Source organism: Asterias amurensis, chromosome 15 (assembly GCF_032118995.1).
Source record: "Asterias amurensis chromosome 15, ASM3211899v1".
Classification (NCBI taxonomy): domain Eukaryota; kingdom Metazoa; phylum Echinodermata; class Asteroidea; order Forcipulatida; family Asteriidae; genus Asterias; species Asterias amurensis.
In genome coordinates, this window is record NC_092662.1 from 7236244 (window position 1) to 7251908 (window position 15665).

Genomic DNA, 15665 nt, shown 5'->3' on the forward strand with positions numbered 1-15665 from the left:
CAATATTTTTATAGGAATATCCAGGTTTTCAGTCGAACCCATTTGGAAACCCCTACATGTAGGTACCACAAATAACAGTTAAAAGAATAGAGTAAAAATCAAAGTTTATAAAAAATAAATAACTGTTTCTTCTTTAGGTTTTCCTGTACTTAAACAAAATATAATACAGTTTGAGTTCTGCAAAAAAAAGCACAACATCATTAACAATCATATAAATAAATTGCTCCCTTGTCCCTGATGAAAGAACTGTTGCCAATGCCCACCTTAAATCTCTCTGTGGGTCTTATATGACTTCAGTATCTCACAGCTCACACACATTGCAATGTGCAGCAATCCAGGCGGATCGGCTGATTTTCTCTTTAGACATTTGTGCCATTGAAAATGCAAGAACACTGTACAGAGATACATGTGTCAAACCAAAGGCAGTTTCCCTGAAAATTTCGAGTAGCATCTTTAAATCCAAAAGGTGACAGCTTGGTACACATTCACAGCTGTGATTGGTTAACCATTAAACAAAGGGATAGAAATTGGGTTTTTTTGTCAGACATAATACAGATTTATAGGCAAAGTTATAAATCAAGATACAATAGTTCACATGTGAAAGTTTCTGTGGAATACAGTGTATGTACTTGTTGAAAAAATCACAAAAAAACCTCTTGGCAGTTTCACAAGTATCCATCCATGGTTACCAAGGTGACAGCGAGTACAACCTTATCTCTAACCGCAGCATTCGTGAATGGACACCAACCCTCAGAAATCTGAGAAACGATTCTTTAAAATGAACCATTTCTCAAACTCAAATGTTTTTGGGTGAACAAATTATCCAAACCTTAACTTTGAAGGGAATCCTTTCTCAGAATAAATTATACTATCAGGAGCTGCAGCCCCTTACCAAGTAAGTTATTTAAGTAAGTTACAGTACTTGCCTATCTTTGACCCTACCTTTAAAGGCATGGACATCTTTGGTAACTGTCAAAGACCAGTCTTCTCACTTTGTGCATCCAAACATGTGAATAAATTAACAAACCTGTGAAAAGTTTGGGCTCAATTGGTCACCATAGTTCCAAGAAAATAATGAAAGAAAAAAACCTGTTGCACAAAAAAAAGCATGTGCTTTGCCTAGCAAAATAAGCAATATTTTATGCTAACAATGATTTTGAATAATTACCAATAATGTCCAGTGCCTTTAAGGGCAGTGCTCAATTGATCAGACTATAAATTAAATTATTTAAAATCGTCAAAATAAATGACTGGCCATCTCATCAAAGTCTCTCATTTTCCCACAAAAACATTGTTTACTTTCTTTGAAATTGTTTCACATCACAAGGTTACTCTTAAAAATATGTTATTTTTAAATTGCACTTTGACCCAATGAATGATATGAACGCAATGTTTTATGATTATTTATTGTGATATTTGGAAATAAACAAACAATTTAATTTTACCATTTGGATTTAGAATAATATAGTGTTCAAACAGGCTCTACATATTGATAATTAAATTAAAATTTGTTCACTTTTTGATTGATAACTCTATAACGTCAAGTAAACATCTTAAAGTTGCTACCAAAAATATACCATTAACTGAACCGATAGAGAATATTTTTGACAACCATTTGCTTCAGTGAGTTAAAGGCAGTGGACACTATTGGTAATTACTAAAAACAATTATTAGCATAAATAATGGGTAGAGGTTGATAGTTTAAACAATTGTGAGAAACGGCTCCCTCTGAAGTGACGTAGTTTTCTAGAAAGAAGTAATTTTCCACGAATTTGGTTTTGAGACCTCGGATTTAGAATTTGAGGTCTCAAAATCACGCATCTGAAAGCACACAACTTCGTGTGTTAGGTTTTTTTTTTGATTACCACTTGAGCTCAAATTTTCACAGGTTTGTTATTTTGTGCATATGTTGAGATACACCAAGTGAGAATCTGGTCTTTGACAATTACCAATAGTGTCCAGTGTCTTAAAAAAACAATGTACATGTAGCTCTAGTGACAATAGACTCAGCTTGTAAGATTGCAACAAAGTTCATCAACTGAACATGTAGTTTTATATTAAGGGTTTTGATATCTTTTGTAGATCAAGTTTTTGGCCTTGACATGAATCTCCACTCAATGTGAAGATATAATTTACATGTAAAAGTTACAGCTTCATTAGAGGTCAAGTTTTTAGAGGAACAAAAAAGTTATAAAATCACAGAGCATTGTTTTCAGGAGAGTCGTGTAAATACGTTGTACATGCTAACATAATTTTCATCTCCTGAGACAAAAATTATTTTCTTGACATTATTTTACTCGTTCCTCAAAAACACCACCTCAGCAGATAATATTTTAATGTAAGCTTTCTACTGTCATTATCTTCAAACCGTGTAAGTTTAATGTAAATCTGTTGACATTGTGTTTTGTGTAGTGCAAAAAGTACCCAAACTCCTTAATAGAAAGAAATATTATTTATGTGAAAGGCCGTTCAGACAGAAATATATAACAGAAAATAAATGTATACAAACAATATCAACTTCACTGACTCTGGAATGTACTATGGAATATTTTACAAAATAGATATTTACATGAAAACTTATTTGGTCAAAATATGGTGAATTCAGAAAATGCAAGAAGAATTTTAATTTAACTATTTCACACTTTTTTACAAGAACTCCCACAATGTCAAAATCAATTAAGCTTCTTATCACATAAAATGACAGGCACATTGAAGCTTTTGCTTAGCAGATGGAGGTTACAACAATACCCGATTTTTAATGGCTCTGCTTATCATAAACGTAAAGTCAAAGCCTATGGAGCAGAAATTTCTGCACACAATGTCGGCCTATTCCACAGGCTAGCAAGGAATATTTGCCTGTGTGCAGTCCTACTTTATGTTACTTCGCTAAGACGGCTAACATGGCTAGTGCAGGTGTTTGGCAATAACTCACTAATAGTGGTGCATTGTAATTGAAATACAGACATCCACGGCAAGCAGCCCGATGGTCAACTATCACGTGTTTTGAAGCAGTTCTTGAACATTAGAACACAAATAGGCCTCGACTAGTGAAATTAACTACTCGACTAGTTGCCCCTCAAATAGTCACGACTTTCGACACTAGTCGCGACTCAAGATGCATTGTGGCGATGTTAGCCGCAGGCGCAATCAACTAAAACTCAAGCTAAAAGGATTGAAGGATTGTATCACTGATGTCTGATTGTGTTTTGTAAGTAAATAGTTTGTCCATGAATAGTTGTGATTGACACAATTAGTTCACCAAACAGGTAGGCGCAACTATTTTTTAGTAGTCGCAATTATTTTTGTAGTAGTCATGGCGGCACGGTTAATAGAGTAGAAAAATGGTAGTCACGACTCGACCACTCAATCAATAGTCGCGACTACGACACTAGTCGCCTAGGCGCAAACTTGACATATTTAATGGCTGGAAGAGTTTCAATCATCTTTAAAGGAAATCATTTCTTAAATAAAAATAAATAATTTTTTTTTTTTAACTTTCTTTTACTTGTTATACATGTCCATTTTGTGCATCAAGTTTATTCATAGAATTATCATTCCTATTTTCCATACAATTTATCAGCAAGTTGACCAACCATGCTGAACCATTCAACAACATGGACTGTGTATGATGGCAACTGTGCACAATACTGTGTACGTAGGCCTTAATGACATGAAACATTGCGGGCTGACATAATAAATCTATCATTCAAAACCATACAGATGGATAGTGTGCGTGTGCGTGCTTGTTCCGTAGAAATCAAACCAGGAACATTGCGTGCTGCGTGTTTCTTTGATGTACGCATTTAGACGCGCATACGGTTTGACCTACAAGATGGCGACTTTCAAGAGGTTATTCAATACAGTCTATAGGTTGGTTATTTGCTTTTTATAGTTATTCATCAAACTAAAAGCATAATTTCAGACTACGCACAAGACGTTAAATATATTTCACACGCTTTCAAACTCTATGCACAAATAGAAAAATAGCTGACTATATGTATTTTTACAGAAGCTGCACTAAACATTTGCAAGTTAGCTTTGATGTCTGGTTCAACAATTCTCTCTATAGTCTTATAGTTATTGTGTAAATTTGAAATCTTCAGACTAGAGACAGTTTTTTGGGGGGTGATATGTCTAACTGTAAACACTTAGGGGTGACCATACAAAAACATGATTCATTTTAAATAGAGTTGCTTCAAAACAGTTGCGATTTCACATGCGCGTACTAAGCACCCTACAAGCTATACAAGCGCTCAAAATTTGTGAAGCATGTACTCAAAGTAGACACCCTTGGGAGCCATACAGTTGTTTGTCAGTACATCCCTACCAGCAGGGGTTAGTGACAAGAGGCATCGATACGATGCGCTGCCCATGGTGGCGAGGCTGTGTGCCTTAGCATCAATGTATTTAGTCTGGGGAATCAAATGTGAATGCTCACTTGTGTTCAACCAAGTTATCGAAACAGACAACTCAAATTAATGAATAATGAACTTGTAGATGTTGTAGATGGCTGATAGCATAGGGCTTAGAAGCCCTATACTGTAGGATTCTTCCCCTGCGCTGTACTAAATATAAGGGCCCGTTTCTGGGGCGAAAAATTTTACCTGCAAGACATGCAAGAAGCCACTAATTTCAACAGATTAACATTCTATGGCAGCAAACATTTGTCTGCGATGACTTTTGGTGGTCATATATTCCTCACCAATCCATAACTTTTGTGAAATAATACGGCTCCCAGAGTTAAAAAACTTCTGTTTTGATTGTGTTCTCACAGTGTTGTCTGCTGCCGTGCTTATGTGTACATTTGCGTGTAAGAAGCAAGACATAAACACTTGTACTTCTTGGTCACTGTATCATGACTGCACAGCGTCTTGCTTACGCAAGGCAGACTGTGAGAATACCATCAAAACAGGAATTTCATAACGTTGGGAGCTGCATTAAAACCTTTCGCAGAAAAATGTATGCTGCCATAGAATGTGAATCTGTTGAAATAAGTGGCTTATTGCAAGTAAGATTTGAGTAATGAAGCCCAAGAAATGGACCCTGATATCCAGGACGTCACTGTACATGTAGTATATTACGAAAGTGTAATGGACCCTTCCCATGAAATATGCTAATTACATTCACGCATGCGTACAGACCCTGTTGGTTGGCAAACACCATAGAGTTGTGCACTAAGCAGACGCGCAATCCCGTGTGTGTCACGCACCCATTGGACGGTACAAAACAGCGCAATGTTCCCTCATTTTGCCAACCAAAACGTTAGTGCACACGCGCTATGTGTAATTTACATATTTCATGGGAAGGGTCGATTGGGCTTGTCAAGTTCCTTTGACTAACCATGGATTGAGATTGATCACCTTAGCATGGACACCTCGGGGTAAAACTCAGCTATCTCTCGCTCTGCATTAAATCTTGTCTCACTATACACAATGTTATTCCACTCTATAACTTCCCTCTGTTTGTTCCGTTTCAAGTCCGATGTTTGGAAAACAGGTCCTTTTAGTTCACTCTGAGGATAGAATTGAAGTACAGGTACAGAGAGGCTAACTCATTAGACAAATAATAAATATTTAGACAAAGGAAAGGCAGACTAAAACTTCAAATTCCATCAAGATGAAAAAAGGGGATGCTCAACTAAGTCCACATCAAGCCTTGGTCATTTGTACTGTCATAACATTTTGGCAAATTGCATTTTCTAGCATATTGGTTGGAATATTAAAACAAGTATGTATCATTGTCAACTTTTGTTTTAATTAAAAAATTTGCTATATAAAAATGCATTGTGGAAGTAAGTTAACAAATTCATCTCAGATTATTGCAAGCAAAATGATGAGAAGTGTGTGCTCAAACCCCCAGCCGTGACACTTGTGTCCTTAAGCAAAACACTTAAAATTGCTTACGTCCCGGATGGGACGTAAAGCCATTGGTCCCATGTGTTGTGTAATGCATGTAAAAGAACCCAGTGCACTTATCGAGAAGAGAAGGGGTTCGCCCCGGTGTTCCTGGCTGTGGCTGCTGTATGCGCCCTGGCACCTTGTAAACCCTTAGAAGGTGCTACATAATTGGGTCTCAGAATTCATCACTGCAATAACCTATCTTTCTGAAAGTTTGTATATACTCAGCGCCTTGAATACCTTGGTACATGTAGATACATGCGCTATATAAGACTTTGATATTATTATTATTAATAAGAGCAACTAGAGATGAAAGCGTAGGCAAGAAGGTAGGTTTGGTTGGGGATTGAGGGAGGATGGGGGGGGGTGTTGGAAGCTAAAGGCCAGCTTATAGTTGGTCGCGTGATTGTCGCACAATGGAAATATTCACGCGCGATCCTACATGTACAGAACACAGTTTATAGTAATCGCTGAGGCCTAAAAACTGTGTCTTTTTATATTTGCGTGTCAAGATTTCCATCGCGTGACCGACTATAACTCAACCTTAAGACACTGACCTGTAATCCTTTAATCATCTCAATTGTTGATGCTAGAAGATAATCAGCTTGTTCGGTGTGTATGACCAAGCAACTATATTCCTCACTAGGCACTGAGTAGACATCATATGTCACTGTATGAGCATCTTCCTCACTCTTTCTCCATCTTCATGAAAAAAAGTAATAATAATACTAATTTTATATCGCGCTACTATCACAGCCAAATGGGCATATCAAAGCGCTTCCAACATTATAACCCTTGGTCGGTGGGCCATATATTTCATTCCTTAAACCATCTCAGCTCCCCGGGGAGTGTACAGCTGGTGCTGCAAGTTACCGCACTCTAAGCTAATCATTCACATAAACCATCTCCGCCCTCACAGGGACCCGTGGTGGAGAGAAGCTTATGGTTAAGTGTCTTGCTCAATGACGCAAGTGTCAGGACCAGGATTTGAACCCACCTCCTGATGACTTCACCACCAGAATTTGAGTCTGATGCTCTTCTCCGCTCCGCCTTGACACCCCACAATAAGTATTATCTTATCGACAATTAAAAATAGGTGCACTGCTTTATGAAAGAGACCATTAATTTGTAGTTTGTGCAGGTCAACATTTGTCAACAATGTTTTAGTATGGTAAAGCAATGTGGAATGAACCTCAACCCTTTCAAGCTGTTCCAAAACTGCTTGCCTCAACTCTGCATTGAGTTTCTATCCAGGTTGAATGCTTAATCACACATACATTTTGAAACTTGTAAAGCCAAATATGTAGCCTACCAATTTAAACTTGGCACTCACCAGATAGCGCCCTCTTTGACTCTATTTCCTCAGGCCAAAATAGGCCTCAAGTTAAAACACTCCTAACCAAATTTGTTTTTCACAATGTTACAAACAGGCATGCAACTGTAACTTCACCAAAAAAAGAGGAAATTAAATAAGTTCAACAAATTTGTATAGTTATTTTTTCAATTTTAAAAGGTAAAACAGATTTTAAAAGAGGAAATCAGCTGATCCCAGGAAAAGTTGCATGCCTGTATAAAACTATCACCTTTGGATTTTTCTCCATGAGACAAAGAACTCCTCTTTCTCCCCGCAATCTCCTCTGGTGACCCCAAGAAGCATCCCTCTATACAGCAGGCTCAGGCTGATGGTGCTCCTTGGTGCTACATCAGGTAAGAGGCTAAACATCTCATGGAGTTTGCAATCAGGAAGATGGATATTGCTGTAGCCATTGATGCTTTGGCTTAGTGTAATGTACTTAACTATTCCGGATGGATCAGTACTTTCTGTAACCATGATAACAATAATAATATCAATACTGTATACTGTTAAACAAAAGTCACTTGATTATAGTCACTTGATCTCTACATTACTTATCCTACGTAAGGCTAAATGTTTAAATAATATTATTATTATTATATATTTCTGGTAATGAAACTAAGGATGCCTCTCATAAGTGAACTTAATCACCGTAGCTCGCAAGACGGAGGAAACCTGTAAACAAAGGTGCTTGATATGTGAACCAGAAACACCGGGGTATGGGTTGTTTAACGTGCATTACCAATCCAAGTACACAGGATCTGGCGCTTAATGTCCCATTCATAAATACCTCGGACAGTTTCGCTATTCCTATTGGTGGAGAGCGCGTCACGTGGGGGTGTTTAAACCGTTGATAATGACCAGTGTTTATAACCGGTTGTCCGCGCTAGTCTTGATGCAATACGTTTCTTGTTACAGGCGATGCAGGCGCTGTCGGTGAGTTGGCCTCGCTGTGTGTGAAAGGAAAACCAGCAAATATGCACCAAGACATACGCGCATGTGCACGAACGGAACCGGAAAACACATGCGTACGGACATCGTACATGTACATACTGAACATACCATGGAGGTGGAAACAGAGCTCATGCATTCGGAAACGGATAAGTTTTACAGAGTTTCTTACTTTATTACGCCTTTTAACAAAAAAAGGTATTTATGAATAGGAATCAAAGTGTGTTGAATCGGTTTTCAACTAGTGGTTTAAAACCGCCGAGGCCTGGTTCTTGATAATTTACCTCGACTTCGTCTCGGTAAAATTATCAAGAACCAGGCCTCGTTGGGATTAAACCACTAGTTGAAAACCTCTTCACCACACATCGATTCCCTTATTTGAAGTACAAAGCCATGGTAAAAACCCTGCTCAAGACCACAAGTGCCACGACCGGGACTCGAACCCACACTCTGCTGATCAGAAACACCAAAGCTCAGGCTAGTGCTCTTTACCGCTCATCCACGACATAAGTAGGATTTTAAATTTCACATGGTGCGAATATAATCTAGAACTTAATAAGGTTTGTGCTAAAAACTAATGTATACAATTGTACTGCCTTAAAAACTCTGAACAGAACTGTGCCCAATGTCATCTCCTATGGCGCTGCTGTTTGTAAAATTCTGCACTACACATACATGTATATTTGATATAATAATAATAATAACCTACCCTCTAGATTAGTGGCTACTACTTCTGAAGGTTTGGCTACTTCTTCTGAGGGCCTGTCTACTTCTTTTGGAGGCGTTGCTACTTCTTCTGAAGGCGTGGCTACTTCTTCTGAAGGCTTGGCTACTTCTTCTGAAGGCGTGGCTACTTCTGAAGGCTTGGCTACTTCTTCTGAAGGCTTGGCTACTTCTTCTGAAGGCGTGGTTACTTCTGAAGGCTTGGCTACTTCTTCTGAAGGCTTGGCTACTTCTTCTGAAGGCTTGGCTACTTCTTCTGAAGGCTTGGCTACTTCTTCTGAAGGCTTGGCTACTTCCTTTGAAGGTTTGGCTACTGAAGGTTTGACTACTTCTTTTGAAGGTTTCAGTAGATCTGTCCAGACAGAAAATTTTTTTAATCATAAAGTGAGTTATTATTTGATCACTACAGATTAATAACCGAGTTTCTATGCTAGCTGTATGAGCAAAGCAACATCGATGGCCTAATGTAAGCATCAGACAAGAAAGAAATTCCTCTCCAACCTGTGAAATACACTTACATATTTTAAGCACAAATGTTTTCGCTTCCAGTTATAACAAAATTTGGCTGTGGTGGTTGAGCAACTTTTTTTGACCAACCATCAGAACATGGAGCACACCAGACTAGTTTGAATCCATAGCAACCCATTTTTTAAGTGGGTTTCCCAGGCAACTCAAAAACTGCAAACATGCATGTACCTAATTAACCTTAGAAGGGCTCTGTATTAAATGTGTGTAATGCATAGCTTCTCTTAAACATTTCAAATATAAATTGTAAGTTGTAACCAATACATGCGTTCAATGGGCTGATTTAATCAGCCCTGCAAATATACAGTACAACAATTACAGACCAGGGCACTGATGTAGCTATAAAGCACAAATACACAGGCTTCACAGTGACAACAATATGAATGTATCATTCCAGTGCACAAGTGCTGTGACTATGTATATTCAATTCAACCTATCAGGGCTCAAAGTTGACAAACGACCGCAGGCCAGGAGGCTAGTGATTGAGAGTCTGGCCAGTAATTTCACAGCAGGACAAGTCTATCGGTCTTCTATTGTTCTATTCAATATCTTTGTTTAAGAAAAGAAGAATTGATGTTCAAACGTTGAGCCTGGTAAATATGTTGGTATTTTGTTGAGTATCAAAGTTTACTTACAAACAAGACAAAAAGAGAACTCTTCTCTTTTCTCGTTTCGATTCTGGTCTTTTAAACAAAATTCTGGTCCAGTAAACATTCTAAGCTACAGGCCTTGCAGTGTGCAGTCTTGTGGATTTTGCAGTCCCGTTGGGATTAAACCACTAGTTGAAAACCTCTTCACCACACATTGATTCCCTAATTTAAGATGAGGTGTGTTATAAAACACATTTTGACTGTCATAATTCGGTAACTAGAGCACACTAGTTACATGTACTTCATTGCCAGTCAATATTTATGTTTATAACACCCCTTACAAGTATTCTGCCTGCTCATTGGTTTAGAGCGCGTCACATGACATGTCTTAGTTTCGCTAGACGACGGCCGTGTGATAGTGCATCGGTTTGCCGTGCGCTAGTCCGAAGACTATCACACGGCGTGCAGTACCCAGACGTCCTTTGCGTGTACGAGGATAATAAATTAATAGTCTGTAACCATATCGGACTGCATGACACTACATGCAGCACAGAACAAGTTTTTTGCAATCTGTTTTCGCTTCGTCCGTGGGATGTAGCATTCAGGTCTGTAGCTTAACAATAATAGTACAGTATACAGAAATGTTTGGGGTGTTATAAAACAAATATTGACTGCTTTTAGACTCGTGCAATGGTTAAAACTATGACTCCCTCGGTGATCCCCGTAGCGCTCTATTTTCTCTCGGCTTCGCTTCGGGAAAATAGAATGTTCCAGGGATCACCTCGGGAGTCATAGTTTTAACCATAGCACTCAAAGCGGTTAATATTTGTATAATAATAGTTCCTGAGAATATGAGGTACAGTGTTGCACTATCTTACCTTCTAGTTTAGTGGCTACTTCTTCTGAAGGTTTAAGTAGACCTGTCAAGAGATACAAACATCATCATAAAACTGAGTTATTTTGTGATCTACTTCCAAAGAATTATTGACAAATAACTTAGTTTTGCAGTATTCTATTGCCCAAACTGAATTGAGGTGGATTCAGACGCGGTTTGTGAAACAAATGACTTGACTTTTAGATTGAACTTTTATGAAATTGCTTGTTTGTGTCTCTTGTTTCCATTTGAACAGAATAAAGTATACAGCCCAAGTTTTTGCCAACCCAAATTGGAAAACTATGGAAAGCCATAAATGCAAATCAAAAACAGATCGCTACTATTTGTAACAAGTTACAAAAATATTCAAGCATTTTGTTGATTTTGTTGAAAACAAAACAACTAATTATGGGAGGTAATGTATTCAATTGAAAATTTGCATAAAATATTGAATTTGGGTAAAACATCTGTTAGTATGATTGAGTGCTTTAATAACATTCGGCCGGCAATGCCAACCAAGGCGGTTTGTTTATCAACAAAAGAAAGGTCTATATGAAAAGATTCGGGATGGTTGAACATTATTTACCTTATAGTAAAGGTTTGCGGTAACACCATGAAACGATAATCTCTAATGAGTTGGGGTGATTCTGAAAAAAATTGTTGGTTTAAACTCAACATTTTGATCAGTTTGCTCTGATCGTCTCTTGGAGACTCAACGTATTGATTAGTATGCTCTGATCGTCTCCCGGAGGAAGCTTCCTCCAAAAGATGATCAGAGCATAAATGATCGAAATACCCAGTTGCAACCAACAGATTGTTTTCAGAACACCCCCAACTCGATTAGAGATTATCATTACATGGTGTTACCGCAAACCGTTATTATATCGAATTTCCATCATGCAAAGTTTCGAAATCCTCATTATTATCTACCTTGGTTAATATAGGCCTTGCATTGAGCATACACTAGTTTGGTTGCCACTGGATCTGTAAACAGCTTGCTCTCGTTACTAACATCAAAGCACCATTTCTGAAATGTCAGTTCTAAATACATGTAAAGAAGCACACAATCACAATCAACATAATGCTGCTATTGTTTGGAGGAAATTTTTTATATATTGGTGACAATCAAATGCAGTTAAAAAGGCACTGTACACTATTGGTAATTGTCAAAGACCAGTTTCGTGTCTCAACATATATATATGCACAAAATAACAAACCTGTGAAAATTTGAACTCAATTGGTTGTCAAAATTGTGAGAAAACAATGGAGAGAAAAACACATAAACTTGTGTGCTTTCAGATGCTTTACCTCAAAATCTAATTCTGAGGTCTCAAAATCTAATTCAAATAATTTTAGCGGACAATAACTTTCTCAAAAAGTTTGTTACTTCAAAGGGAGCCATTTCTCACAATGTTTTACACTATCAACAGCTCTCCATTGCTTGTTACCAAGTAAGTTTTTATGCTAACAGTTATTTTGAGTAGTTACCAACAGTGTCCAGTGCCTTTAAAGTAGCACTAAAAACAATTTTTATAATATTTATTGACCTCACAGGTTTATTTTTGTTTCATGTTCGATGGAAACTGACTACATTATGCCCTACTGGCATGAAACCGGATTCTTGTAAGGACAAGGCTGGTTTTCCTTCCAAAAAATGTGTACAAAAACAATTTTGAGGAGCACTAAGGCAACGATCGGAGGCATGTAGGTTATTGCCTCCATCAAGAAACAGGCTTATCCTGTTAAATTTTTTAATTTAAAGCAATTTGTTCACTAGGGGGCGTTGTGTAAATGGAAAGATAATTGATATCTTTGGGAAAATTATCAATAAAGGTTACATCTTTGTTTACCATTAACATCCCTCGGTACTGGATCAATACTTTTGAACTTTTTGGTCGGGTGTAGCAATCCTTGAAAGAGCCCAAAGCATTTAATACTGCTTCGCTGCAAACCTGAAAGGATAGTAGTAAAATATTTATACTGTATAAATTAAGTCCAAATTATAAAGAACTTTCAAATTAAAGCAAAGTTTGATGACAATTTCTGCAATGCTATTCAGGTTGGCTTAGTGTCTTCCCTCCGCCTTTCACCTTTAGTGGACCCTAATTTGAATCTTGCTGCAAACCAGAGAGCTTAAACCATTTGGGATAGGGATTTCAGTTCAAACCTGATTCGTGAGGGTTTTTCAGTTCCAACTTGGGTGCAAAGGTTTTCCAGTTCAAACCTACATGTAATTGTGAGGGTTTTTCAGTTCCAACTTGATTGCAAGGGTTTTTAGTTCAAACCTGATTGTGAGGGTTTTTCAGTTCCAACTTGAGAGCGAGGGTTTTCAGTTCCAACTTTATTGCAAGGGCCTTCGGTTCCAACTTGATTGCAATGGTTTTCAGTGTTTTCAGTTCCAACTTCATTGCGAGGATTTTTCAGTTCCAACTTGATTGCAAGGGCCTTCAGTTCATACCTGGTTGCGAGGGTTTTTCAGTTCTAAATTGAATGCAAGGGTTTTCAGTTGATACCTAAATGCAAGGAGTTTCAGTTTCACACTAAATGCGAGGGTTTCTAGTTCCAACCTGACCAGCTGACTGCAAGAAGTTCAGTTGTAACCTAAATACAAGGGTTTTCAGTTTCAACCTAAATGCAAGGGTTTTCACTTCCAACCTGATCAGCAAGAGTTTTCAGTTCATACCTAAATGTGAGGGTTTTCAGTTTCACCCTAAATGCGAGGGTTTCTAGTTCCAACCTGACCAGCTGACTGCAAGGATTTCAGTTGTAACCTAAATGCAAGGGTTTTCAGTTTCAACCTAAATGCAAGGGTTTTCACTCCCAACCTGATCAGCAAGAGTTTTCAGTTCATACCTAAATGAATGTGAGGGTTTTCAGTTTGAAACCTAATATTTCCAGGTTTTTCAGTTCAACCTGATTGCCAGGTTTTTCAGTTTTAACCTAAATGCGTGGGTTTTCAGTTCCAACCTGATTGCAAGGGTTCGAACCTAAATGTGATTGCAAGGGTTTTCTGTTCCCTCAATGTAGTTAGGGATTCACCCCAAAATCCTAAATTTTTTTTACATGGACATGATGAATACCTATTTAACACTTCATATGAAGAAAAATGCGTGAGCCTTCTGCTTCCCATTTTGTAGGATAATGGTCTGGATCATCCTGCCTAAACTGCAGTTCCAGAACATTGACATTTTAAACATTTTGCTTGTTTGGTCTCCTCCATCACTTACAACCAAACAAATAAGGCAAACAGTCCAACTCAGTCAGTTGAAAATGCTAATGGGGGGCATGACACATAAACAATGGGTCTTGCTAGTTCCAATAGTATAATAGTGTCGTACAATGTACCATCCATGAATGTAAATTTATGGGGAGGATCATCACAGAATGATTGAATACTGCAGGAGCACTTTTTTTTTTTTACTTTACCTAATCCTTGTCCAACTATTAGGATGAAATCTTCGGCCAGCATTGATTCTGCTTGAACTGGAATCTAAATTAGGTCAAATAAGACAAAATATTAAAGGCAGTGGACACTATTGGTAATTGTCAAAGACTAGCTTTCACAGTTGGTGTAATCAACATTATATGCATAAAATAACAAATCTGTGAAAATTTGAGCTCAATCAGTCATCGAACTTGAGAGATAATAATGAAAGAATAAAAAACTTGTCACACTTAGTTGTGTGCCTTTAGATGGTTGATTTTGAGACCTCGAGTTCTAAATCTGAGGTCTCGAAATCAAATTCATGGAAAATTACTTCTTTCTCGAAAACTATGGCACTTCAGAGGGAGCCGTTTCTCACAATGTTTTATACCATCAACCTCTCCCCATTATTTCTCACCAAGAAAGGTTTTATGCTAATAAATATTTTTAGTAATTACCAATAGTGTCCGCTGCCTTTAAGACCTAATCCTACATATTATTATTATAAATTATTCATTTTAACAAATAAAGTACCTGTACAAATTTAAAGAGATGGCAAGTAGAAGTTTTATTAATCAACAAAATATTTAATTAAAATTGTTTAATAATTGGCTAAGCGCTAAAGTGAAAAAAAGAAGAAGTGACATTTGCTTGGCACTTTTTCCAATCCAGGGAAAACAGTTTTGCTTAATTATTCCAAACGTTCGGTCACCATAATTCACAACACTCCAGTTGGGGTGGTTAGTCATCGGGTCAAATGGCTCAAAGTCCGGAATTACCAGATGAAGGTGTCAGATTAAAGATTACAAAACTTATCAACAACTTGTCTGGATGCAACCAAACCCATCATACTTACATGTAGTTCGTTGTCAATTCGCCACTTACACTAGCAATAACATTTAAAACAATACAGTTCTTCTCTTAACAAATGTATTTGTTTTAACAGCAACCAAGATACTTGACACCCCCACGACGAAGAGGAAAGATTAAGACAACATTTGAAAATGAAGGACAAGCATATTTTGAAACAAATAACTAAAATGTCTCACCTGTACATTGGTCGTTTCATCAAAGGTTGACACAAAAATCTTGGAGGTCATCTCAACATCATTTTGGCTTTTCATTTTAACATCAATCATACATGCAAAATATTATTTAAACTCCTTGCGCGATGTTGAATAACAGCGTTTGGCAACTCCAGCTACCTACCGAATACCTCTGGCGATCTGCCGTTCACAGCGTGTCGGTCCCCCTTGACAACTTCCATTCAACACGCTGCTCGAAATCGGAAATCACGGAAAAGAGGTTGGGTACTAGACCATACTGC

The 15665-nt window shown here is 37.7% G+C and overlaps 1 protein-coding gene across 1 annotated transcript; it reads right to left on the bottom strand.

Moving 5' to 3' along the window:
- Positions 1–66: 66 nt before the first annotated feature.
- Positions 67–15623, bottom strand: LOC139948211 (uncharacterized). The gene is made up of 9 exons (XM_071946289.1): positions 15388–15623; positions 14341–14404; positions 12765–12866; positions 11845–11955; positions 10919–10960; positions 8912–9277; positions 7481–7718; positions 6455–6599; positions 67–5512 (listed from the first exon to the last, which is right to left on the bottom strand). The coding sequence occupies exons 1-9, from the start codon at positions 15475–15477 to the stop codon at positions 5357–5359; spliced, it is 1314 nt and encodes a 437-aa protein (XP_071802390.1). The 5' UTR covers positions 15478–15623; the 3' UTR covers positions 67–5356.
- Between the last annotated feature and the right edge of the window lie 42 nt (positions 15624–15665).

Bases quoted from the DNA above. Each gene is read 5' to 3' on its own strand.
- LOC139948211 (XM_071946289.1), bottom strand. From the start codon at position 15,477: ATGATTGATGTTAAAATGAAAAGCCAAAATGATGTTGAGATGACCTCC. The intron at 11,956-12,764 runs GTAAACAAAGAT...ACATGTATTTAG, and splicing joins AGTACCGAGGGATGTTAATG to AACTGACATTTCAGAAATGG. The intron at 7,719-8,911 runs GTAGGTTATTAT...TCATGGTTACAG, and splicing joins AGTAGCCACTAATCTAGAGG to AAAGTACTGATCCATCCGGA.